The sequence below is a fragment of the Vidua chalybeata genome, chromosome 13, assembly GCF_026979565.1.
Source record: "Vidua chalybeata isolate OUT-0048 chromosome 13, bVidCha1 merged haplotype, whole genome shotgun sequence".
NCBI classification, from domain to species: Eukaryota; Metazoa; Chordata; class Aves; order Passeriformes; family Viduidae; genus Vidua; species Vidua chalybeata.
Genome location: NC_071542.1, coordinates 11,185,038 through 11,212,439, shown reverse-complemented (window position 1 = coordinate 11,212,439; position 27,402 = coordinate 11,185,038). Strand labels below are relative to the sequence as shown.

The window sequence follows — 27,402 nt, the reverse complement described above, 5'->3', positions numbered from 1 at the left end:
CTTTGGTTGTGCCTGAAGTGTGCTACAAGGTTTGTAATGGAGTGACTGGGGGGAAAAATCCCACCCACGTATATCACTGAAGCTGCTTATTGAATACAGCCCTAAATGTTTACTTTTAAACTGTGCTCATTAATATTTTGTAGTGATATCTTTAGTAACAAAGCAGTTTTCTCTAGAAAAAAATTTGTTTGACCAGACCAGGCAGTTACTTGCACCTGTGACTTAGAAGTGTGGAAATATAACATCAATTGTATCAAGTTTGATGCAGCATGTTATTTCTTACATTAAATGTGACTTCTTTCTCTTTCTCTTTCAGACTTAACCAACATAATGACTGCTGAATATTAAGGGAAAACACAAGAAGGTTACATGTTTGGTTGTCTAATATTCTTGGATTTGATATAAGTCACCACATCTGTTCATTAGTACCATCAACAGCATCCCAGTTTGTATGCACATTATTCACATTCCTATCTGTTGTGTTTGCAGAAATGACATTTTTACCCTTTTTTCTAAGGGTTACTTTTTGATTTTCATATTATTTGGTTGCATGAAGTTGCCCTTTTCCAGTGGCTGAGGTTTATGAAGATATCGCATACTTGAACATGTTTTAGATTCCTTTTCGAGACAGAAAAGGCATAACTCCAAATTATATCATTCTAAATCAACATTTTTTAAACACAAGTAAATCTAAGAAATTAGTCCCCTCCATACAATGCTACAATAATCTCCCACATACAAACATAATTTTAAATTTTCCTAGATGCATTCTTTCTTAGGTTTTGATCAGTTTACAACATGAAAGAAAAATTCTTCTTCAGTTGAAATCACCGCCAAGTTCAACAATGTAATAAAATACCTTTCCTTATTAGAAGTACCTAGCTAGTTATACTCTTAATACTTCTCCAAACCATGATGTAATGTACACTATCTGACTTAGTTCCTATATGTGGAGTTAGTGAAAGTCTTTTTGTGTTTCTTTAGATTAATACAAGGATTTTTCCAATGCCAACACAATTTGAAATCATTCATTTGGATGCTTTCCATTTTTAAGCTTACTGTGATATACAGCCCTATGGGAAACCAAAACAAAACATCAATTTTAAATGAAAGGCTTAAAAAAGGATGCTGTCATTCTGGCTTTTTTTTTCCTTTTGGAAATAGAACTAGACTAGTAAGTAAGCATTCCAAATCCATTACTCTGTGTACATTATTGTTGCTATTGTGATAATAGAGATTTTTATTTATTTTTATGCCAGCTTTTATTGTGAAAACATATTTAGTCTGGTTTTATCAATCCTTGTTATGCTTGTCCTTGGAACATCTTTTGCGTATTCAAGGTTTGTAGTTGATGAGTTTACTGTAAAAAACTAAAAAAAAAAAAAAAAAACACAAGGAAAAAAAACCAAAAAAACACCAAAACAAAACAAAAAGGAAACAAAAAAAATGTATTGTTTTTACAGAATAAATTTATTGGAATGTGTATTGGGAGTAAGGTTTGAGGTTGTAAGCAACTAAGTTAGCGTCATATTTGGCTTCATACGTGTAATAATGTGAGGTATTAATGTAAGTCAAGTATTAAAGCAAAACATTCTGTTAACATGAGTTGACCATAATAGATACAAGTGCAGGTGAGATCTTTATTTTTTCTGTACTTTGCCTTTTCTGGATAACAGGAGGTCATTAAATTCACCTTGAATGTATTCAAAGTTTCTTTAAAGACATCAGAAGTAACATCAGAGGCTCAAATACCTGTTTGTGAGCCAGCACGTCCTGTGACAGCCCGGCAGCGCTGGGAAGAGGCACTGGGGTGGAGCTATCCCAAAGCCTAAGGAGCTGCACCAGGGATGCTGGGTGCCAACAAGCATTGCCTGAGGTGTGCTGTGGTTGTTTTGGACCTGCCCCTTTGGCTGGAGGTGTAAAACCTGGGGCCTCTCCTCTGACTGCTGCTGGGAACTGCAGTGTTCAGCAGGAGAGTGTTACACCCTGCTTTTCTCAGTGCCCTGAAGGTCCCTTCGTGCAGGGTGCAACACACAGGGCATGTGAACTGCTTCCTTGTTACTGATTACACTTAAAAATAAAATTCTTTCAATCAAAACACCAAGTCAAATAAATAAAACACCAACCCAAATAAAGTGTTTCCAATTAAAACGTATCAGCTAGTTTCATCTGTGAGAAAGGCACTAGGTGTACTGCTTTTAATATAAATACACATAGAAGGCATAGAAATAGCTGTAATTGCAAATAGAAACGTAAGCTGCCCAAACCAAGGTTGCTGTGTTTGCTGCTGCTTGTTTCTGAGCCAGCAGCATTAGCAAGAGTAGCTGCAGAGACACAGCCAAAACCCCTCCTCTCTGGAAACGCACGAGCAGCCTGAGCCCAGTGGCTCACGGTCCTGAGCCCTCTGTGCCCAGCCCAAAAGTGCTGCTGAGCACCTGCTCGGCTTCAGGCAGGTGAGCCGTCCTTGCAGAAGTGAATCCTGAAGAGAATTAACAAAACTATATGATTTGCTTATCATATATGGAGTCTTACCATAAGGATTAATTGCTTCTTAAAAGATTTCTTGGGATTTTTAACAAGGTTGACCCACAAGACATACTTTTTGACAAATAAAACATGTGCATGTGACAGAGTTATGTATGTTAATTTTTCATGCTTCACAATGCTGACCTTCATGTTGTGCAGTAGCTCTGTGCAGGGACTGCTAGCACTGCTATTCTTCAGCGTGCGGAGGCTAAACACTGACATCATTATTATTATTTAACTTCATGCAGTATTTCTAAAACTGTCAAAGCAGCTTACTTAAAAATAGCTGTGGGAACTGGCAATGCACTGCAAAGTCACAATGTTGAGAAGTGGTGCTAAAGGCAGTTGTCTTTATTGTCCCTTTTTCAGTAGGATAAACAGAGCAGACCGTGCGACTACACAGTTGTGCAATTTTACACATCTTACACGCCTCATTTGGGTTCCATTTGAGCAGTTCAGTTACATCCCAACCCAGTTATATACATAGCCAAGGACAGGAGCTGGAAACAGTTCTGCTATTCTGTTTTTTCTTCTTGTTTTGGTTTCATAAAAAACTCTGGCTTGTTGACACACCTGTAAGCGAACAGCTGGGGGAGAATCCCATACATTATGTTCAATATCAGGAAAAACTCTTTTGCTTCTTCAGGGACTCTGTAGATGTAAGGAGTTCGAGCATGAAGAGAAGCACCAATATGGGAAAATTGAGCCTGTGGTGTGTATATAACACATATATTAAAAAAAGGTAAAGTTGATGTATATTTTTGGAAAGATGGCATAATCTGCATGCAAGTCTGCATCTCCAGAGACATTTCCCAAGCCAGCCCTTATTCTTATTCCAGAATTATCCATCATACTTTTGCACAGCGGTATAAAAATACAGTCTAAACTAAAATCATTAATATCTTGGTGTATGAGGCATAACTGGAACCATCAGTGGCATGGTTAGATGTTTGTTTTATGCACATGGTGGCACTGATCATTTCATCAGGTACAGGATTCCACCCTGGCTTTTTGGGTCATAATTTGTGCTAGAGGGTCCACGGTCCTTCCCCAGAAAAGTGGCCACTGAAGGCACATCCCTGCAGAGCCCAGTCAGGGGGAGGGCTCTCACCCACCTGCCTGGGAAGGTTGTTGGGAGTTAGGCATCAGTGGGAGCAGCCAGACACTCACTCTGAGTAAAGTTAGAAAGGAGAGTCTTGGAACCTGTGTCAGTTCTGGTTTGGGTTTGGACTTTTTAATCTTAAACCCAGATTGTTCCAGATTCTGATTCCACAACTCCTGATGATTTCAGAAAATGTCTGCAATATTTGGGTTTCAGGCTGAGGCTGGTTTGAAGTATAGATTGAGCATACTGTGAAGGTTATGGGCACAGACAGGCTTGCTGGCCTGAAGCATATTTTTAGGATAAACAAACATTTAAAGATAGAAGTGTCAGGATAGTCGGTGTCTTTTGTTTCCATCTGTTACCTGCTATTTCAAGCCACAGCTCATTCACATTAACTATTGTGTGTCCAATCTTTTCATTACTATTTAGTTAGCTAGCAGTGGAGAAGATCTGAGAACATGAACATCAATTTGATCATAAGGAGAGCACTGGGACAGGATTTTAGCAACAGAGAGGAGTAGACTATGGTCAAATCACATCCTCTGTTCTGGCTTCAGCAGGAGTCATTTTGGCCTCATGTAGAACACGGTTCTGGTCACAGCAGAGTAGAAGGGGAAATAAAGTGCAGGTGTTTCAATACACCACCCCAGCAAAAGGTTAGGCTGAGACCATCCATCAAAACAGAAACGGAAATTGGTTTTCAGGTGATTCCAACCACCTCAACTGAATTGGGAGAGCTCACTGAGCAAACCTGAGCCAGGAAACAAAGTAATCAATGAAATCAAATACAAACACACTTCAGCAGAGTGCCACTTAGCATGTTTCTGTAAATAGCTATTGCGCAGCAAACAGATGTTCAGGGGCACACTGTCAGCAGCCTTTTTCTATCGGCCTGGTAATTCACTCTGTCTCTCGCAGCCCATTTGTTCTCACCTGCCTCAGGCAGGCCCTGCCTCTGGCACCTGGGTGGGCTTGCTGAAATCCCTGCTACCTCTCCTGCTGTGGGAGCCTTCTCAGCCCAGGCAGCCAGAGCAGCTCAGCAGCAAAGCCCTCTCGTAGCACAGGGCAGCAGACTCCCAGACAGACGGACAGACAGCAGGCTGCAGCCAGGAGCTTTGGGCTGTCTGGTGTTCCCCAGACACTGAAAGCCTCTGGGTTGCATTTTAGAGCTTTGTCTGGGGTGAACAAACTGCAAAGCTGCTCCTTCTCTGTGGAGGATTATGAGGTCTGCCTCTCTGTGAGAGTGGCCAGCTGTGCTTCAAAGTAAGTTGACAGTAAATTTCTCATAATTCACAGTAAACCTTGTCAGAAGGAGCTGTAAGGGGATGCTTCTGAGAGACCCAGAACTCCCAGAGCCTCCGAGATGCCTAAGCCTTACTGTGTGGTCTTGTCTCTTACAGGAGTTGTGGCACATTAGTGAGCTTTAATTGTTGTAAAACCAAAAAGCAGTAACGTGATGTCCTCTCTGTAGCCTACAAAGATTTTTAGTGGTTAATGATGCACCATATAATGAAGTTATTGTTTATTAGACTTGTTTTTCACTGTAACACATGGCTTCTTCTTTCATTACCAAGGAGGATATTTAGGTCTGTAAAGTCTTTTTTTTTTTCATTTATTTGATTTGAGTCTGTGAAAATTATGTTATGTCTTTAATCGCCTGTGTTTCTCTTCCCATGACTGTTCTCTGCTGCTACTTCTTTTTTTTTTTTCCCTCTTTTTTTTCTTACTTGGAGCAGGGGATATGTCTTAAAAGCAGATCTCTCAGTCACCAGTGGCCCAGTGCTGCTCTTCCTTCAGGCAGACTGGCACCAAACCCCTAATTCTGAGCTGGCAGTCCCTGAGCTGTCTCCCTGCAGAGCTCTGTGCCTGTGTGCAGTAGGTTGGCTCTCAGTGAGAGAAACCTTGAGTCTGATGTGTTACCTTGCTGTGACTGGGGTCTCTCAGCCAATAAGCCATTCCTTGGTGCTTTCTGTTACTGATCCCCTCTCTAAGTGAAGCATTTTGAGGCTCCAACAAATCCCTGAGCTTTGGCTGAGAAATCAACCAGATGAGATGCTGCAGGTAACCTCCTAAGGTAGCCTTACATGCCCAACATCCAGCCTTTGTCACCCCTGAAGCCTTGGCCACTCTGCTCCTCAGGCATTCCCAGCAGGTGGAAGCTGCTGGTGCTGGATGTGGCTTGGCACCTGCAGTCTGTGTCTGCCTGCTTCTCACTGACCTGCTTGTGTGTATGAAGCAGTCTGGATTTGGACTTTTTACAATATTTTTTGCCTTGTTGCCTAATCATAGGCAATATTTCGAGTATTTTTTACCCTGTAGTTAAGGACAGAGAAGGACCCAGAAAAAGGTTAGGAGTCCTTCATCACTCTGTGCCTTCTCTCTAAGACTGACTAAAACCAGGCAGAGACTGTAACTTTGGAAGGGTTTGGACCTGGTCACATGAACCTAAGAAAGCCATCAAATAGAAGGGGAGTAACCTAGAAAAATCCATTCCTTGGGTTTAGGGTCTCTGGTAGACAAGAAGCACTGCACAGAGTAGCCACAGAAAAGGCAGGGTATGGGAAAACACTAAGAGGGAGTAGAGGTAAACTTTCTACATTTGAGAAAACAGAGAAATGGACTGCAGAGAGTTGGTGAGACTGATTTTGGCTAGTAAGGCTGTGGCTCCTCATCCCTTCTCACATGGCTCACTTGAATAGGGAAATACCAATTTCATTAAGTTCAGAGGCTGTTCCGACCCTTTTGTATAATCAAAGCTCCTGGTACTTCCCTCATATGAACTTCAAAGAGCTCCTCCTGAAGCTTCAGAAAGTCTAGGAATTATTGGGTCACAACTGGTTTTGGAGTCTGACTGTTAGTAATGGAGTCATTCCAGCTGAGAGTTATTTGTAATTCTGAAAATCAGTAAATGTGTGTCTGTGTGAAAGGCTAGTAGACACTTTGAAGGTTCTTAGTTTAGATGCATCACATGGTATTTTGTGACTTGTTTTTTGTAAAAAGTACATCATAATGATAGAAATAAAAATAATTAAAATCTCCATGTTCCCCATCTGTAGGAGCAGTGTTCATTCCCAGGGAGCAGTGCCCCCTGCTTACCTTTATTGGACCTTTTGTGTGAGGGGAAGCAAAGCATATTTGGTAACTACACATGTTTTAATTATCAATTAAGTGTTTTAACTTAAGGTAACAGTAGACAAATCTGTAAATGTGTTTTTTGCCTCAAAATGACAAAACACCCAAATAATCAAGAAAGAGCCCTCAATTCATTGTCATATGCATTTTACATCCCAGGTTGGTCACAGTTTGCCAAGGCAAATCAAATGAATTAACAAATCATGTTCACTTGTAGGATAACTGAAGTTCATCCTGCAGTGCATTAAAGTCAAAATGACAAAAAAACCCCTCCCAAATGTCAAGAACTGTTTTTTGAAGCAAGATAAAATATGAAGAGTGCACAGCAACATAGAGTTCTCTTAATCAGTTTCTGTCAGCCCACAGCATTTGCTGGTGCCAGGATGAGCTTTAAGTATTGAAATGGGAAATGTTGGGTGTTAATCTAATGTTTAAATGGACATCCTGAGGCAGAACTACAAAGAACAACAGAGGGGTTTTAGACTTCAGCAACAAAGTTTAGCATTCACACATCTAAAAGGTACAAAGGAGTGGTTTTTTTTTTTTTTTTAAGGTGATTATTTGTTACAGGAAACATACAAAGGGGGATAAAAAAATCCCCAAACCAACAAAAAAAAAAAAAAAAAAAAAAATCACCTCCAGATTGAGAGGCTGAGATTTCTGGTAAGTTTGCAAGGTTGTGATAGGTGGCACACTGACTTCTAATTTACTTTCTCTTGTGTTAAAAAAAATCTTTGAAGGAGTAGTGGTTTCTTTCCTGCTTGTCTGGGCAATTTATGGAACCTGAGTAATGTTTCAGTAGAGGAAGTTCCTGACAAAGCCTTGCCTACTTAGCTAGCTTGTGCTTTTTTTTTTTTTTTTTTTTGCTTTTTGCTTTTTTTTTTTTAATTAGATTTAGGCCAAACACAGTTGTACAATATTTATGATACCTTTAAAGCATCTAAACTTCCTCATTAATGTTTGCCAGATTGTGTTTTGATATCATATGATAGTTCAAGATTCTCTATAAAATGGTAGAGAAGAAAAAAGAAGTCCTATTCTCTGTGGTAACTGCTCCCAAATAGAAAATGTCACTCTACCCTTCTTATTGGGCAATTAAAGTGGATTGTAGTTGGTATCCATGATTATCTCAGACCTGAGGAACCAAGTGTTGGCTTGTGTTTGTCTCATAGTGGTATTTGAATTACAGTTATTGCTGTGTCCCTATGTTGTCACTATTGTGGCAGGATTATCGTGCTTATTTGCTGTGTTGTCTGGATGTTCTGAGCACACACATTTAATTTCCTGTGTACAGAACAAAACAATTGTCCCTGTCTCATCTGTTTAAGGCTCATCTGTCTGTCATAAGTAATTTACTAGTTCCTGTTGAATTGTTTTGTTTTGGTCAGTCTTCTCATAAGCATCAGTCCCATTTAGTAATTAACTATAGTTGTTTATTTAGGAGAACCAGAATGGAATGAGTAAAAGAAAAATGATCATTGTCTGCTGTTGGGAACACAAACACGACTGGGTGTTACTGTGGTTTGTGGCCCAGGAGGTTCCCTGAGTTCTCTCAACACCATCCACTGATACTGTACATTTTGTGTGACAAGGAGATACTTTTTCTCTTTGTATATTTCAAACTACCTACTTGACCGACACATATTATGGAAACAATGTATTGTGCTGTTGTGTTGTGTTTGGGTTTTGTTGGGTTTTTCTTATGATTGACTGTCACAGCTTTAAGATGGGCTTCCTTCATGATGCCAGCTAAAGAGTGCATGGTGCTTAATGAGGTTTAAATGAGCCCAATAAAAACATTGTGTAGAAGGAGAGAAATCTGCTAAAGCAAGATGTGGTCATTAGAGAATAGTAGATTTGATTCTTCACTCCCTTAAAATAAAGGGGTTTTTACAGATACAAAAGGTGGTCTCAGTTACATCAGCACAAAACCTGCATGGGAAGATCAAGCCCTTATTGATTTCATAGGTCTCTACTTATTATTATGTAATTTAAAAGTGAAGAATTTGCAAAGAAATACCTGAGCTAGTCCTCCAGCATGTATAAGGGTCAAATCAGGCATCCAGGAACAACCAGGCACCAGCAGGCCATAGAGAGCAATCACATAGTATGGCACCGAGTAGAACATGTATGCCAGCATCTGCATTTCAAACACAAATATTAGTTCCTTTGCAGTGTGAGGGAGATGCATTTAAAAATCAATAAGCTGCTCACTGAGAAGTTGAGACTACTCAAAACTACACTTCTGGCAGCAGTGATTCCCAGGCTTTTTTGTCACACCTGGATACTACTGACTGGATCCAGCTTCCCTAAGGTCTCTCCTGATACTGGTGGCTGTTGTCTCCTTGCCCCCTTCATCCAGGACACGTATTCCTGCCCCTTACTATCTTGAGATCATGCCAAAAAGCATGGCCTGGTTTAACTCCTTAATGCAGGGAGCCTTTGTCAGGCTCCAGTGCACTCTCAGCTGGGAGCTGTGGGACACAGCCATGCCTTCCCTTTCCCAGGAAGAGCTCATCCAGCAGTGACACTTGGTTTCTGCTCATTTCCTCACCCCTGTGTCCTCTGACTGCTTTGGGCCCTGTCCCCCCGCAGCAGCCAGGCTTGGAAAGGAATGTCAACATCAAATTCTACAGAACTAAAGCACAACATTCCCTCATCTGCAATGCTTTTTTGTATGCAGTGCCCTTTTTCAAGTGTGTCACTGAGGATGGAAGTGCAATGGAGAGCTTAAGGAATCTAGTCCTATTGCACCACTTCTTGCTCCATAATTCCAGACTGAAAGTCTACTTTGCCTTTCTAAGGAAGTGAAATGAACATAAAAAGCATACAGATGTGTTTCATGGGCTGTGTTAAAAGAATCCTGAGTAATTAGGATGTGTAGCTCCATGTAACCAGTTTGAACCTAAGTTAAGCTTATTGTGATAAGGAGTTGGTATCCTACAATGGGTAGAAATGGTACTAGAAAATGCCCTTTAATTTGCCATGAATGATAACTCCCACATTGATCTTGTCACCTCTGAAAACCATGGCTTCATCTTTGTTTAGAAATCCCTCCTTACCACTCCATGGTCAGTGCTTTACCTGAAGCTTGGGATAGGCAGCAGGATCTTTTATGTAGGGCTCGTGCAGTTGGATGTACAGCCGGCAGAGCTCAGCAGGGCAGTCCAGGGCAATCTGAGAAGAGGTTTGACAGCTTCCAGTGATCAATTTGCTCTGAAACCAGCCAACCTGACACGTGTTACCAGCCCTAGGGGTGCACTCGTGGACTGCAGCACAGCTACCCTGGAGCTTGCAAAGGTGATCCGTGTGATCACCAAATAAAAGGGGAAATGCAGCCTCCTCCCAGCTCCTGCTCAGTGGGTTTGTGAGGAAATGCTGGCAGCCTGCTTCAAAGATTTTGACTGGAAGAGAATTCAGCCAGTTGGCTATGCTGTTGTAAAAGTATAATTGCTATTGATTTGCCCTGATAAATAGCCTTTGATCCCACCAAATGAACTTTCCAATGGAAAATTGCTCTAAGAGTGGAAACTTCAGGATAAGCACCCAGTTTTAGGATAGCAAGCTATGGATGTAGTCCAAGAAAAGAACTGCACTGGGACAAGGCAGCAGTGCAGAGCAATGCATGAGACAGGTGTTACCTAAAGTAATAATTTTTGAGAGTAGTAAAGGACAGATGATTGGATTTTACATTCCTATAGGAAGAAAAAGTTCCAAATAAACATGGATAAATTGCAAAAATAGTTCATTTTTGTGGTAGGCCTTGAAACTATTACAAAAAATTCTGCTCTAAATTGAGCTAGCAATCCATGTGAGCAGCTGTCCCTGGGCTTGTCTGTGGCACTGTTAATGCCTGAGCTACAGGGCTGAACTGTAAGTTTGGCACAGCTTGATTTCATGTGCATTTGTTGTGTGACTCTGAGGGGGCAATGCAAAACTTTACAGTCAATATTCCTCCCTGTTCTTTTCCAACATGGGCATCCAAGAAGCAGGTCTGAGTGGACTATAATGGATTGTGTTTTATGAACTTTTGCACAAAATTATTGCTCCTGCACTTTACACAGAGATGTTCAGTTGATCTCTGTATCAAGGCCAGTAACCAATGCCTGCTTGGTGATGGAAATATATAAGGAAATTACCACAGTCTCAAAATTAACAAAAAAAAATTCCTCTGAGACCAATATTTTCCACAGTGAAATTACAGGTAAACCAGCTGATTTAACCTGTATCAGCGGTGCTCTAAAGTATCATGATCTATAAGAAATAAAGCAGTCTGACAAATTAGAAGAAAAAGATGTTTCTGAGAGGCAAGTTTTAAGAGAAACAGGAGGTGAGCGAGGAATGTGAGCAGCACAACTACAAAAGGACAATCTGTGCTAGGTAAATAAAATGTTGTTGGCTATTTATCATCACCTCCTACTTGAATTATTCTAGAAAGGATCAAACCTACAAATCAAGCAAGCAGGCAGTTATCTGAGATGCCTAAACATTTGTGCTGTGCTCACTGAATGATACACAAGTTTCATGCTGCTTAAGACAGAAAATGCATTAGAGCTGACAAGGGAATAGATTTACCTACGACTGGATTTACTCCTGAAAGCATTTTCGGTACTACTTCCTTCCCTCAGAAATTTTAATTCTATCAACTATGCTTAGTGAGCAACGATTTTTAAAAATTGTCTCTTGGTAAGTAGAAACAATGTGTGTTGTTCGCAATGTGGATAATTTTTTTTTCCTTTTAGGTGGAAATGTTCTCTATCTCATGCAGTGTAAGCTAACTTGGTTTTGTATATAATTTTAAATATGCATTACTGCTTAGAAAAACATGAATACAGAATTACTTTAGTTGCTTTGTGTCCATGTTCTTGGCCATAAATGGAACAACAGACCAATGAAAACAGTTTTAGGTCATGTTGATTTCCTCTTGGGATGCTATTTACTCTGGTGGTTGAGCACCTCCTTTTGAAAAACATGCTGCACACAGCACAAAATGGAGAAGCAAAGCACCAATAGTTATCATATAATTTATCTTTTTATATCCTAAGGTCTGTTTGAACCCAAATGTCACAGGATTTCCCCTGACCACAATGTATGTGCTTTTTCATACAGACTCAAACTTTTTAAAAAGTTTGACTGAAAATTAGCTTAAATTATTAAAATATGTTCAACTTACCATGCCCCTAAATATGCAAAACGCCGTGGCTAGAATGAGGTATGCAGCTAACATTAAATCTATTGGTCGTCTTAAGAGTCCTTTCTTCTGGACTTCCTGAACCACCTGCAACACAGAACATGTTGAGTAGGTACATCCTGGTTCCCTGTCACTGTATTTCACTCCAGATCAGTCACTGCAAACAGGGTGGAGTGGTGAAACATCATGAAACATCACATCTATCCATTGATTTGAGAGACAGAAAGATTTCCACCTAAAAAGGTGACTCCAGACTTTATAGGATGTAGTGAGGAAAATTAATCTTAGTAAACTCTAGAAATGGATGGATCCAACTGAAGCCATCTCAATACAGATTAGTGTCATTTCAAGCAACCTAAATCAAATGAACACTAACTCTGCAATCACCTAAGGCTTTAAAGCAGCATAACTTCTTCAAAATTGTCTTTTTGTAACTGGAAATAATTTGTTTTCCTGAATGTCTCTATGTAAAAAAGAAATGGAGGTTTTGTCTCAAACATTTGAAGTTCAATCTAGTATGCTTTGTAAAAGGACTGGATCCATCTCATTCTTGAATGCTGGTTTTCAGCAGCTTGTGACACTGTTAAAACTAATGGACTATCACTGGCATAAAATAAAAGCTTTTCTGTGGCTGGTTGAGTCCTCTGCTGAGTTCAGTGAGCAAATATTGAATGTCAGTGTGCAGTGCAGAAATAGAGAACGAAATGTGTGTGTATGGAGTATGTGGAAACCCTTCCTCTTCTATCACTGAACAGAAATTCTACCACTGGGAATTCCTGGGGTGGCCCTGAAGCACCTCCAAGGCCTGGCTCTGATCTTGTGCCTCCTTTCCTCAGCACAGGGATCCCCCCTGCTGCAGGTACACGGGGAGGGGCTCACACTCTGCAGAGCAAAGGCCATTCCCATGTCTAATGGGGAAGGTGGCTTGGGGGACCAAAAGGCATCTCTTTGCCTACACAATAAAACCTGCAGTGTCCATGGAAATAATTTGAGCTACACTTTCTGCACAGTGTAGTCACAGACAAAATTATAAACACATCAGAGTATCTTTCTGTAGTTGAGAGGGAAAACTTCCCCGTGTATATGTGTTACTCATTTCCTCTTCCTTTTTATTGGCCGTTTGTTGGCATGCAGACGGCAAAAGAAAAACCTGATTTCCTTCCTGTTATACACTTGTGGAATTGTCTCCAAAGTGCAAAACAAATATTAGGATGCAGGGGCACAGTTAAAAGCACATAGGATCAAGATACTCACAATAAAGCTATTGAAACAGGAGAACTAATCTTGCAAGCACAATTTCTGAGTAAATACTACAAGATCTGGATTACAGATTAAGAAAAATAAGGCTGTGGCAAATATAAGTCATCCCTTTCATAACTGCTTTTTTTTTCTGATTTTCTTTTAAAGGATCTTTTTCAGAAAAAAAAAAAGTGACACCTTTGTTTGGTTTTCTAACACAAGTAACAGGTTTTGTCAGTAGGGTGTCACTTCACATTATTCAGAGTACTGGTGTAGGAGTATTTTTAATATTACCTGCAAAGGATGCCTATATTCAAATATTTCTTCCTATGAGAGAAAAAGGTTGCTTAGGGCTGAGTTACAAATAATTTTCAATAGTAGACTACCTAGGATAGTGGAAAGCTGGTATGTTTTCATTCCCTTTTGAACTATGTATGAAGCTTATAGATATATATAATCTCTTCTTTTCAAATATTTCAGTATTTCTCTTTAAATATTAAATGGATGTGTGTATTTACTGTAATCACAAAGCTACAGTAGAACTTTGTGCTTAGAGGGTTTGGAAACAAAGCCACTGTAAGTAGAAGCAGTCTTTGGTGCAATACTAGTTTGTGAAATTGCCAGGGTACAGAAAACTCACACCTTTTTTCTTTATGCATGCATGCAAACAAAATGAAAATGCAAAGCTTAAAAAAAAAGGAAAAAAAGCAGAAGCAGAAATTTGAAAGACAGGTTGCACTTTGCTGACAGGCCTCAGCTACAGAGCAGTTTTTCCTTACCTTTCTTTTACCCAGCAAAGCCCCATCACCCCATGTTAAACTGAATTACATGTTAAGAACGCTGGCCAAGCAGAGCTGGCCTGCCATGGGTTTCCCATGTACTGCAAACAACATTGAACTCTGCACAGACCTCTGCAGCCCCAGGGATTCTTTTGTGCAGCAAGGAAGTGGCTAGGCACACTTTGCAATTTCTCTCACTTCCAGGAAAAAGCTATTTTCCATAACTTCTGAGAGGCTTCTTATGTCATCAGTTTTAGGGAATTGGAATAATCTTGTGTGCTGTCTGTAAAAGTCAGTCCCTTCAGAATTCATGTACTAATCTGAATTTGTGTATTAATTCTGTTAAAGATTTTAAAATTCCATTAAACTTTTCTGAGCTTATATACTTGCAGATAAATCTGTTGGGCTTTGTAAAGACTGCAGCACAGCTGGGCTTGATTCCAAATGAGGGCATAGCTCCATTCCACTCCCCTGCACCCCTCTACTAGAAAACAACCAAAACTTGAATTCCTCTCCTCTGCCCCCACAGTGATTATTTATTTAACTAGCAGGTTTGTAATAATATTATAGCAATGTATACTTTGGCCAACAGAATACACTTAGCTTCTGTTGCTTTCATGTAAGTATTTTCCTGTGTACTAACTATAGCATGTTTAAAACCATTGTTACATTTTCTTCTTAAATCTTTTAATGACAACTCTGAATAATTATAGTTTAAAAAAGTTAAATTTTGCAGCTAATTCCAAATGATCTGCTGATATGTTCAGGACTTACAATGATTATCTGACTGATTAGTAGCATTAAACACAATTATTTCTTGGAAACAATTCTTAATTTGGGACTGAAAGAGTTGCATGAAAAATTCATGAGGAGTCACATTAAGATTTAAAGGTATACTCAGATATGGAGCATTAATTTACCTGTGAAGACTAAATACAACTTCTGAAAAACAAACAGCTTGGGTGGGCTATGAGGTCCCAGTGAAAGGAATCAAGGTTTTTTCTATAACCTTCTGGGCAAGGAAGTTTAGGTTTCCAAGAAAGGATTAATGAAGAAGTGCAATGTTAAATTTTCAGGTCACCAGGTTTTCCTGAACTCTCTTTTTGAAAAAGAATATTAAATCAAAGTTTCTCTGAAATATAGACTAAATTAAAATATCAAACCAAGGTAACCAGTTTATCTCCTAGTAAGCCCAGGAGACACAGCTGTATTTCAGCAAGCAATCAGTCCATCACGTATTTTCTATATTGTCTGTTCCTGTAGTATTCTTAATACCAGGAAAACAAACTGAAGCCTTCATCCACGCTCCACACAAAGGCTGCTCTCACTAATGTGTGCAGTAAAAATTGCCATCACTACCTTTAACTACACTTGATGAGTCTAAAGAATGTGCTTCTGGCCAGAAATAGTGGCTCCTTCAAATGAATCAGCTCAAATGGCTTTGGGCTGGGACATGAGGTTTCCTATAAGCCTGTGCAGGAGAGTAGAAGGTTTAGCACCTGAAGATTCCTCCAATTTGTCTTCCATAGGGATTTGCCCTAAAAGTTGTGATTCTGTAGGTGTTCTTCAGGCCTGAGGAGATATGAACATCCCTCTGTGCTTTTCTTTCCTCCTGAAGAAGGGATGGCTGGCTGGATGTTGTGTTTCACACCTCTCTGGGCAGGTCTGTCCTGCCTGGCTGCTGTCCCTCTGTGCCACTCGCACGCTGGCTGCCTGCTGGCTCTCAGCTGCCACCAATCCTTCATCTCTGTCTCTGTCTGCACTTACAGAATGAACCTGACTGAGCCTCAGGAGCTCTTGTGATGCAAAGATATTAATTGATTATATTGCTTACAACTGATAGGAAGTGCTGCAGCAATAAACTGGCTTGCCTACAGCAACTAAGAGCTAAAAGATCTGTTCTGTGCTATGTACTGCAGGGGGTTTTAAACTTTTATTTATAAAACAGTGCATAAACTATTAATGCATAATTTTGATGGCTCAGTTAATCTTATTACAACCCATCTAGTTATTTCAAAGGCAAAAGTCTAAAAAGTTTTAAGTAAACATTTTTTCAGATTTTTTATAAGAAATGTGTAAAGAATTTTCATATCAATTTATGTAGTGTCTCACCATTAAAATCTAATATTACAGAAAGCACATACAAAAATTATTAAATTACATGAGATCTGTAAGTCATCTGCAAAAGAGTACTTTCCTGCAGTGTTTCTACAGGATTTTGTGGTGCTTTATGAAGCTGATAAATGCCAGTATTTTCATCAGCTAAGAAACTGAAACAGACAGAAACTGAATAGAAGTTAGAAACACAATTACACCTATGAATGGGTTCCTTACTCTAGACATGAGATTCTTTTTATTTTTCTTTATTCCACCATAATGAAATAGTCCTGCAGTATAGATATGTTTGCAGTTTTCAGAGCCAGACAGCAATTGTCATAAGAGTGAGCAGTCACAGCACATTCCATGCTCACCCAGGGACCTATAAAACCCACCAGACACAGCCAGCTTATTTCAGCTGCCCTAACAGTAGCCAGCACTGAGATACAATAGAATTACCTTGACTGGAGTGTCATGAGTCACTGAAGGTTGGTTGTAAATTCTGAACCCAGCCCATATGGGGAGGCAGACATATGGTATACTTAGGAAAATAGCAGGACACACTTTTGCTCCGTATTTGCCTGTTAAAAAATTATTACAAGATTTATGAGAATTTGTAAGCTCTGTTGCAGAAGAATTAAAAAATATGCTATGTAACATCAAACCTGAAGCAACTATGGTAATGTAAACAAACATAAAACATTAGAAATCACTAATGTTAACACACAAATCCTCTGGAAAATCACATCCTCAGCAGAAGTAGAGACACAGGTAAAAGAGAGCCTATGAGACAGGAAGCCATTTCAGAATGAGGGACTTTTTGAGAAGATGGGAAGCCACATCTGTCACTCTGCATTGGGAAATCCTATAGGATGGGACAGCTTTCAAATCTCTCAATGGAACCTGCTTCAAATAGAGACCTCATTCTTTTTAAAATGGGGGATAAAATGTATCAATTTTTCAAGATCTGATACTGCATTTGTTTTCCAAAGTGCTGATTTCTCCCACAGGCCTGTACTGAGGACAAAACATTTAGAGAGCTCTCCTCAGCCTCAGGTAAACCAGGAAAACATGTCTTTGACACTGGCTACACTGTGTGTCAGAAAGGCAGGTGGCAGGCATGCTTTTGAGAAGCTTTCTAAGAGGAAAAAGGACGGGAGAATCACATTAAACCTGCTTTTCTCTGTGGTGAGTCTATCTTCAGAGGAGGGAGGGAGCTGGGCTGGCCCCACCCTGCACCATGAATATTCCTCCTCTGGCATGAAAAGCAGGACCAAAAGTGACCTTCCCTAAAGTTGACTGCAGGATTTGGACACATCAACATTTTTCTCAGCTGAGCATTTGTCAACTTTGTAACAGTTTAAGCTCAGCTAAAAAGGAAATCTTTCCTTGAGAAAGGTTTCACCCTTAAGGGATCACCTGCCAGTACCAATGATGTCAATATTTTTATTGCAATCCTCACCTCTAACAGCACCACTATGCTCAGATTTATGTTAGAAATCTAGGAATGCTAAATTTAGTTTGAAAACAGAATAACTTCCAGATTTGACTTTTAAAGGTGATTTGGGTGCCTCTTATAAGCTGTTGGAAAGTCAGACTTCTAAGCAAATTGGAAATTTTATGCAAAGTAAGATTTATATTTTTGTGATACATCTCATTACTTAAACCTGGTTTAGATGAAAACCTTATAGATATATCAAAACACAATACTTTCTTTTTCCCCTTGAAAGCAAAGTAAATTTATAGGATTTTTTCCCCAGTCTCCATCTTTTCTTTCTCATATTAAAATTTTAGAATATCTTGTGTCTCTTTACTGATATTCCTAAAATGCCTCTTTCACAATATTACAGAAATGAACCAACACTGCACTAAAATATAGACAGCACAACGCTGAATTTAGAAATGTTTCACAGGAAAAAGCTGGTCATATAAATTACTTCCTTACCCACAATATTTCCAGGCATAAAGACAATGATGCTCATGATAATGGAACCCAGCCAGTAGAGACCAATGGTTCTATAGCTTTGTCTGTTAAAAAAGAAAACAAGACATAATTATTGAACTGTTTCTAAAAATTCTCTACCCTAAATATTATACTCACTGCTGGGGTTGTGTTTTACCAAGTAGAGGCTTTTAAAATCTGTACCACAAGTCAAGAGTGGATTGTTGCCTCTAAGAGGGGTCATGGAGAATGTCCCACAACATTCTTATGGGACAAGGTTATCACATGGACAGTACAGGCTTTGGGCATATTCAGTTATTTGCTGTTGTGTCACTCCTCTGAAGGCTGACTGCACTAGTTAGCACATCATAGGCTGTACAAAACTATAAGACAATTAATAATTAATTTCATATTGTTAATGCTACTGTTACCAGCAGGTACATTTGTCTCTGGAATTTAAGTGCTTATTCTCTGAAATTCTTTATTCAACAGCAAGAAGCATAAGAATCTCTAGAAATAACCTCTTTTTCTCTTAAACTTCATGTCATTCTCTAACAGGGATGAGAGATCATCATGGTGCTAAGTAATACATTATTCCTATCATAATTTTTTTTTTTAAAACATTTTTTTTGTCACACATGCTTTTAATGTACATCACCTTTCAGCTTTTAGCTAAGACAAAGCCATGTAGATGTGCTACACTCTGCTGCAGGGTGAAGACAAGATGCATCTCCATGCATTTTCTGGGCTTAGTCACCTGAGAGGAAGGGTTACTTGGCAAGGGTAGAACCCCTGAAAGTAATGCAATTTCAACAGCACTGCTTTGGCCTACAACACAAAAGCACCCCAAAATAAAAATCTGAGTACTGCATGGAAAAGAAAGGCCTTTGTAGATGATATGAGAACGCAAGCCAGGTGAGCAGTGCGCAGGTGAGACTCACTCCCAGGCAATAGCTGCCACCATCAGCAGGTACATCAGGTAGTGCGCGGAGCCGTCCCAGTAGCAGATGACGTGGCCGTAGGCGGTGTTCAGGTACGGCTCCCCCTGGGATGGGGGAGTGGGGGAAGACACAGAGCTTAGAGCAAGAGTAACAGTTCATAAAGGACAGCAAGAAACAAGGTCAGAAAAGTAACTAATGTTCCTTCAAGCAGTGGTACAGCTTCTGACTGACGATACACGTTTCAGCTTCTGACTGACAATACACATTTCCCAGCACAGAGCTGACCTAGGCAGGATCAGGCAGAACTGAAGGAGTTCCACATCTGCAATAAAGGGTGCAAGATGGAAACTCCTGTGTGTGACTGTCAGCTTTACTCTGCCACATTATGAAAATATGACTTTTCCATATTTTAGTGATAAAAAAACTACAAAATAAAGATAGACTTAGCATACAACAAATACAGATATATTTAGCAACCTAGAGATTTACAGCAGTACTGAATATATGGATGTCAACGTATAACCTTGTAGGGTCTAACTCATTTCACACTTAAGTTCATGGAATCTTTTCAATGACTTCAGTGACTTTCCTGTCAAGCTCTTACTGAGCTATTTTTGGTGGATGTTGATATTCAGCAGCCAGCAGATTCTGCTGACTAGGTATCTGGCATCATCATTTTTTAACTCTACTTTAATTCCTTCTGGTAAACTGATTAGGCAAAAATAAAGGAGCGATTCTGTTTTCTTCTTGGTAACACATTTTGGTGTGGTAACTCATCCACTCCTGAGTGCTCTCTGTGGTTTTCTGAAATCATGTGCAGGTCCTTCAATTCCCACAGAATTTAACAGAGAACAGGGTTCCTGAAGTTAACTGTAACAACAGTGGAGCTTGAAAGCTACATTATTTCTCCCAAATGAGTCAGTAGACTGCGAGTCAATGAAGGTTTTATCCATAACAATAACAAAGCAGGTCAACTACAAAATTCAAGAAGACTGTTTTGAATGTGTAAGTGGCTATTTTTCTGTGACAAATACTACACCAAGTTATTTATACTGAAGATTTTATTTACATTTGTAAGCCAAACAACTATTTACCTCTCTCAAGTAATGAGTCATGAATCCATCAATAATTCCATCCTGTTCCAGTCCAATTATTAGATTCACTACACTGGTAAAGGCAAATACAGCATAAACTGTAATAGGAAAAAGAGAAAAAATTAAATTAAAAAATTCTTGGCATCACACAGTTGCATCACAGTCCAATAAATTGTCAGGCAGAGATCTATTGAACTGGATGTGTCATCTTTGAGGTGACAGATATTCAACACACAATATGGTTTTCCCATATATCTCAGGATTTTTTTAATTAGTGGTTGGTTAACACAGCTCTTAGGAAGCTTTTCTGAGGAATGTGAAATTCTGTGGAGCTGTAGGCACAGCCTCCATGGAAGGTCAGTGTCTGCAGAAAGGACCGTGTAGCCTTTCAAAAATCATGGGCACATGAAGTTTACAGCCTTGACTGTGGTCATCACCTGGAAAGGAGAAAACACAGCAAAAAGGAGCAGAGAGGAAAGCATGACTTGTCATTTTTGCAGGTGAGCAAGGCAAAGTGCACAAGCCACAGCAGCCTAGAGCAAAGCCATGGGTGAGCCAGCCACTGCTGTGAGCCAGGCCACGCAGCTTTGCAGGACATACCATAGAACAGTGGGTCTTTGGGTGGCTTCCTCTTGACAAGAACACGAGCTGACAGAGCAATAAGAACCAGAACCAGCAATCCAACTGCAACAATCACCCAGGAACTGTAACGGTATGTTAAAAAAGAAAAAAAAAAAGAATTTAAAAGAAAAACTGATTGAATTTTGCTTTGTCAGCCAGCTGTCCTCAAACACACACACTCATAAAGTAACTTTTAATAATTTAAGATACAGATTTTAAAGTTTGTTGCATAGTCTGCCACAGTAGTCATCCTATAGTTTTGCAGAATTTATGTGCCTCTCTTTGCACGTGTGATCAGCTAAAAAAAGAAAATACAAAAATAACTAGATAAACAACATATGCAGAAATCTAGACTTGTCTGACTAAAATCAGTTTTCATACTAAAATAAACAAAAACTATGAGAAAATTAAAAGGCAATGAAAGATGAGGATCAAACCCACAGAGATTTCAAGGCCAAAAAGGATCGCTGGGGACATTTTATCTAACCTCAGTAATAAATTATCTACTCAGGAGATTACAAATTCAAAAATAAATCACATCAGTCCCGTGGAATAGGAGTAGCAGTGTGGGGCATATCTGATGGATCTGGGCTAATGGTCAGTTATGGAAGCGCTACCAGAGACCTCTCTGGCCCTACAAGGCAGGACCACTTGAGCAGGTTCAGTGATCAGTGCAGGTGGGCTCAGGCAAAAGGATCTTTTCCCTGGAGATGGGGCTATAATGTTACTGCACATACAGTGGGAGTGGCATAAAGCAGAAAAAAAATCTTTGTCACAAAGCAAATTTGTCTCCTTTCCCAAGAAAATGCAAACTAGGAAAATCAGTTTAAAATTGTTTCATAAATCTAAGGGTGTAAATTATCTTTAGCTCTCTTTAAGGCAAGATTCTCCTCCTCAGTCTTCACTTTTGTCCTTGTGCAAGGGAAAAGAATGGAGGGGGAAATTAGGTAAAGTCCAGAAGCATAAGCTAAAAATATCTGGTACATCATTTTATGCATAGTACCAACCTGCATCAAGAAAACAAGTTGCGTATGAACAAATTCTATCATGACGATACCAACCTTAGTGAAACTTGACTTAAATTTATTGCAAAGAATTTGCAAGACCAAATATTTCAGAAAATATACACACATACATTTTAAGTCAGGATGAGCAGTACTAGCTTGTTGATTTATTTTATGCTTTGAGTCTTCTGCTAGTCTGTTTTCCCGGTGATGAATTTCTTCATACCATTACAGCTGTTAATATTGCAGTGACTTTTCACTGCAGTCTATCATTTGAAATAAATATTGGCAGTTAATCAAGTAAGTCACCATGTGTTATTTGACATTACTCTAGCAATGAGAAACAAAAAATTCAGTTATGGGCCAGAAGGAGGAAAATGGGGAAGGAACAGATGTAGCAAAAAACAAGAAGCAAATATTTGTGCAGTAAAGTTGCAAAACACCCCGGGCTGTAGGATCACAAAATACCACGCAGACCTTTAAGTGAAGCGGGCTTTGCCATGAGGAAAGACTTTCCTTTTCTAGACCTGCGGTTTCTCCCGGGATCCCGGTTTTTGGCAGAGCGAGGGCGCAGGGTCACTTCCAGCGACGCGCGCAGGCTGAGGGGTGCCCGCGGGCAGCCGCGGCTCGGGAGCTCTCCGGGGCTGGCGAGTTCTCCCACTCGCTTTGAGCAGAGTTGGATTTTGGTGGCGGATGTCCCGGGGGAGGCCGCGGGTCCCAGCGCGGAGCGGTACCGCGCCCTCGGCGGCACGGCCGGCCCGGGGCAGCCGCACGCGGAGCAACCGGGACACGCTCCGGGGGATGGCCACCGGCAGCGACCTGGCCCCGGGGCGAGCGGCCGCTCTCGCCGCATCCCGGCTCGGTTCCCGTCAGAGGACGCGGGCGGGACCCGGCAGCGGCGAGGCGAGGCCGCCCCGCGCTGCCCCGCTCCGCCGCCCGCCCCGTCCCGCTCACCCCGCGCCGCCGGTACAAACACCCCGCCGGGCCCGTCCCCGCCTCACCTGCCGGTGGCCGCCAGGCAGTTGAAGAGGTACGTGACGGGGATGGCGGTGAGCGAGAGCACGAACACGCCGGTGGCCGCCGAGGCGCTCATCCCCGCGGCGGGAGGCGGCGGCCGCCCTGCGCGCCCCAGCCCGGCGCCGCGCCGTGCCCGAGGCGCCGCCTCGCCCCGGCCCTGCGCGCCCGCCGGCCCCTGCCCGCCCCATCGCCGGCACCCCCCCGCCCCGCGCCGCAAAGGTTAAATCCGCCTCGGAAACCGGAGCCGCCCGGCGCTCCTCCGGCGGCTCGGGCAGCGCCTCCGCCCGCCTCGGGGCTCGCCCCGCTCCCCCTCGCCCCTGCCCCGGCGTTGGGGACTGCCCGACGGGCGATGCCGCCCTCTCGGGACGCGGGGTGCGGGTCCAGCCCCGCGGGGACGGACGCTCCTCCGGTGACCGACGGAGGCGACGCGCCAAGGGGCTGCTGTGACAGCCGAGCTGAGCGCCGCGACAGAGGCGCCGCGGGTTAACCGCGGGCTGAAGGCACGGCGAGGAACCGGGGCGGCGACAGCCGGGGCGCGGGGTGCGAAGCGATCCGGTGTCATGACAGGAGGAGAGCGTCCCTTGGTCCGGATAGTGCGGAGCTCACTGAGAAACCCGTAAAAAAAATTATGCATCTCTTTTGCGTCAGTATTTAGCTGGGTTATTATGAACAAGGACATTAGCGTTTTAAAAATGTTGGGGGAAAAAAATAAGTTCATCTTTTCCATTTAAGTGCCAAAAAAAAAATTAGCAAAACCTAGGTATATGTTTGACCTTTTCCATCGGCCTTTTCTTCCTGGCTTCAAACTTTGCCTATACCTCAATATAAACACAAGTTTCGGCAGTGGAACGAACCTTGTGTGCAAGGCAAACAGAAATTAAAACCGCTGTTCCTAGAAGTTACTGAGCGTTTAATTCCAGGACGTTGGCAAGTGAGAATGTGTTGCCTGAAGAAAACAGCAAATGCACTTTCAGCGTGCCAGGCAAGCTCTTTCTGGAAGAATTAACGCCCTCTGCAATAAGGGGCATAATTCAGACTCCCTCCTGTTGAAATGATACAAAGGAGGACTGCTTAGGTGGCTGAGCAAACAGGGCACCTGTCTGCAGGGAAAGCATGAAGAGCTTGGCTTAGAGTGCTCTCTTGTAAATACTAGAGGAGTTAACACCAGCGAGAGGAAAGAACTCTTTAATTTGAAGAACGAAGCTGTGAAGAAACTGTCACTAGTTTTCAGAAACAGCCATGAGCAATAAAGGGTATTCTAAGCCTTTTACAGTAAATTTGGTCAGTTTAAGCAATAGACTAATTGATATAATACCTCTCACAGAAAGGAACTTGGTGACTCAGAACATATCTATGTCCTATCCTATACAAATTCTTGCATAGTTATTTCAAGTGAGAAAGATCTAGAATCTGGCTGTAAGTATACAAATGGGTTAAACCATGCTCAATCAAACTATCTGATAAAAACATGATGCAACTCCTAAAAGTAATTTAGTCCACCCAAGTGTCAAAATTGCCATTGGATGAGTCAGGGCTAAATTTACCACCTCCAAATGCCTACCTTTCAATGCACAGCCAGTTCACTTCTCAAGCTTTCAAATGTATAGGCTGCTTATTTGTATGCAGCTGCCACAGCGCAGTCTCAGGATTCATGTCTCAAGCTTGGCTTCTCAGTTCCTGTGTCTCTGAAGTCAAACACTATTTGGGAAACTTCTTCCTTTCCACTCTGCCAGCATAATCCAGCTCTGATTTGCATCCAGCTTGTTCCTCAAGCCCTATTTAAACTTCTGAGTAGAAAATGTCAAGGCACATCCTGTGGTAATCACATAGCAACTCAACAGTAGAGATGCATTGTTTGAGTCTTTTGTGTTGAGATCTATCCACTCTTGAATAGAAAAATAATTATGAGTATCTGTTAGCAGAAGAGACCCCTGAAATGGGATGTTTGAAATGTTTGTCCAAAGGGCATGTTTTCCCCTTTCATTTTCATCTCTCACCCTATGAAAGAAGCATTAGTGAGCCTTCCAGCTCCATTGTTCCTTTCCATGTCCTGACAGAGGAGGCCCCCAAGTCCACCCATGATAGTGCTGAACATGTGGATTCTGGTGAGCCACACTTTCTATGTCAGATATATTTTTTTTCTCGCTACAGTTCCTTCTAACTCTGGCCTTCCTGTTCTCTGCCAAAATATCCTGGCTTCTATTTCAGGCTTTAGGAAGAAAATAAAACCACCAGCATTTTTGTTGACTTTATTTTTACAGATGAAACCAATTCTAGAGAAAAAGGAAAACTTGCTCGGTTGGCACCGACCAAAACCACTGACCAACTTCCCCAAAGGCAAATATTTCAAAATTTGGCTTAAGTTAGAAATTAAGTCAAAGAGCCAACAATCTCACTGATCAAACAACACCCTCACTTGAAAACCAGGAGTCCCTCAAAAACTAACACATGCATTTTTTGACAACTCTAAGTGTTCTTGTGGGGGAGGAAGGGGAAAGAACAACTTCAACTGCTGGTAACACCACCCTCTATTCACATGTACCAGAACAGTGATATAAAAATGAAGGTAGGAATAGGGTGTCTTTAACAACATAATTACTAATCAAAGTGTTATATGAAAGCAGTGTTGATAAGCTGCTGTCACCAGAATAAATGTAACCTCCCAGCTCCTTGTCACATACTCAATTATATTCATTTCTTGATGTTGCAAAATCTTTTTTTCTTTTTTTTTTTTCCCAGATTTTATAAATGGTAACATCATCATGAGACATGTGAATGCCCTAACTTGTAGAAAATCAAAAAACTATTTAACTATTTAGCAATATTAGATGTCAGGATAAGATTGAAAAATACAATTACATACACAAACTGCAGTGAAGCTTAGGAAAGCAAAGTGGAGTAACAAAAATATGGAAATGGAAACTCCTTCCCATGCAGAACTTGGCAGAGGATCATATTTATTGACAACAAGACCTTCCTGGAGTTCTGAACTTATGTTTCATGTGAAAGATAGTCCCTTCAGCAGCATAGTGCCAAAACTGGTGATTGATCCCTGATCACACTGCAACATTCTTGTGTCAGAAGTTATGTAATTTCTGTCTAAATAGTAATTTTAAAATAGGGAACCCAACTCTCTGTCAAATCACAAATATCAGCCTTATGTCAGATTCCTCACTGGGAATCCTGGCCACAGCAAGAAGCCAATTCCACTTGTGTGGCCCCTCAGCTGGCAAAGCTCAATTCACAAGCAACAAATATGCTTGGGCTGATGTTTGTTTGCTTCTTGATTAGAGAGAGCATTAATCACTTCTTATCATATGGAATTTGTTTCTCTCCAGTCTCTGTACCAAATGGTGTCAGATCAGGTCTGATGTCAGGACTGAGAAGGCATTTGTAAGTGTGCCAGCAAAAGAATACTGTGGAGAATATAAAAATAGTTAATTTATTAATGGTCAGCTACAAAGTAGGAGATTAACTGGCCATTAGGTCTTTGTGTCTACTTTTACCCTGAGAAGCAGCTCTTACCTTTAATAACTGCCCATTATATCATGACTACTTTTAGGATTTAACATTATATTCAAACATAGTTGTCTTAGTTTTAAATCAAAATCACAGTAATCTAAACAAACATAGGTAGCTGAGCCTTAAGCAAGCTCATGAAGATCAATGCAAGGATTAAGAGATACTATTTATATCACTTGGAAGCACTGCTCGTCTTCACACAGGGCTCTGCCAAGCAGCAAGCCTTCATTGCATTATGATGCCAGCTACAAAATGCCACCCTGCTACAAAACAACTTGTGTCATTCCATTTTTATGGAACTAAGCTGATACATTTTGGAGGCTCTATTTTCCTGTATATGCAAGTGAGTTTATAAGGCAAGAGGAGTCAGTAACCAATAGTCCAGATAAAATGGTGGATTAAAAGGGGAATTAAGAGATGAATTAAAAGCTTCATGTTTGGGTATTTTCTTATGTGTTAATTTGCTGAGAGAGCATCTCAGACCACACATAACTGCCATCCTTTAACAGCTTTAAAGCCAACCTCTTCTTTTCTGAATTTCTTGTTAGCTGAGGGTGTAACAGGTAATAAGTGATGCTGTATTGTAAATCTCAGACTGCATGGTGCATCAGAGGCAACCTAATGCAGCTCACATGGGGGTCAGGAGGCCATGTGCTGCTGATCTGCTGAGGATCTGGGGAGATTCACCAACAATCACAGCATCAAAGAAGAATCCAAAGAGGAATTAGTGACCATTCCACTTACAAATTTGAGTATCAGTACCTCAAAAACAGAGCTGATTTTTGTGCTACAACCTCTCTATTCACCAAACAATGATGTTAAGAGGAAAAAAAGACATGCCAGAGTAACATTAATAGGCATTATATCAAAAGGAAGCATGTCAATTGTACTAATTGTATTAAACTGGAAACGGCAAGTGCGATTTCTCTGTAAGAATCTCGTTAATTATGTGGAAATTAAGCTGCTAGCTAAATACCCTGGTAGAAGTGTAGAAAATAAGGATTCTGTCTTGAACACTGCTTTACCTCAACACATTTAGCAGGGATTGAAAGGTAAATAGCTTCACAAAATAGCCACTGGTCAGTCATAAAGACATGATGGTAATAATAAATAAAATCATTTCCTCTCCTTTGCTTCTTCAGTTTTGCAGTAGCAGAATATTTTTAATTCTTTCAAATATATGTCAAAGTAC

At 40.9% G+C, this 27,402-nt stretch overlaps 2 protein-coding genes across 6 annotated transcripts in view; one reads left to right on the top strand and one right to left on the bottom strand.

The window, feature by feature from the left end:
- The window catches only part of HDGFL3 (HDGF like 3), a 38,909-nt gene extending 36,277 nt beyond the window's left edge, over nt 1-2,632 (top strand). Inside the window, exon 6 of the mRNA XM_053954402.1 lies at nt 317-2,632. Within this exon, the coding sequence (XP_053810377.1) occupies nt 317-322 (6 nt within the window). The 3' untranslated portion in view covers nt 323-2,632. The remainder of the gene's footprint in view (nt 1-316) is intronic.
- Nucleotides 1,450-22,814, bottom strand: TM6SF1 (transmembrane 6 superfamily member 1). 5 transcript variants are annotated; one of them, XM_053954398.1, is made up of 10 exons: nt 22,673-22,814; nt 20,647-20,750; nt 20,047-20,144; nt 18,953-19,056; nt 18,015-18,097; nt 16,529-16,650; nt 11,937-12,041; nt 9,848-9,940; nt 8,784-8,903; nt 1,450-2,479 (listed from the first exon to the last, which is right to left on the bottom strand). In XM_053954398.1, exons 1-10 carry the CDS (start codon nt 22,762-22,764, stop codon nt 2,312-2,314), a joined length of 1,089 nt encoding a protein of 362 aa, XP_053810373.1. In that variant the 5' UTR covers nt 22,765-22,814; the 3' UTR covers nt 1,450-2,311. The 5 variants fall into 5 exon arrangements, with proteins under 5 accessions (XP_053810373.1, XP_053810372.1, XP_053810375.1 ...); XM_053954397.1 differs by lacking the exon at nt 1,450-2,479 and adding an exon at nt 2,857-3,233; XM_053954400.1 differs by lacking the exons at nt 1,450-2,479; nt 22,673-22,814 and adding exons at nt 2,857-3,233; nt 22,149-22,443.
- Nucleotides 22,815-27,402: the final 4,588 nt, after the last annotated feature.

Bases quoted from the DNA above. Each gene is read 5' to 3' on its own strand.
- TM6SF1 (XM_053954397.1), bottom strand. From the start codon at position 22,764: ATGAGCGCCTCGGCGGCCACCGGCGTGTTCGTGCTCTCGCTCACCGCC. The intron at 18,098-18,952 runs GTGAGTCTCACC...CTTTTTTAACAG, and splicing joins GTGGCAGCTATTGCCTGGGA to ACAAAGCTATAGAACCATTG. The intron at 3,234-8,783 runs GTATTTCTTTGC...TACACACCACAG, and splicing joins ATGCTGGAGGACTAGCTCAG to GCTCAATTTTCCCATATTGG.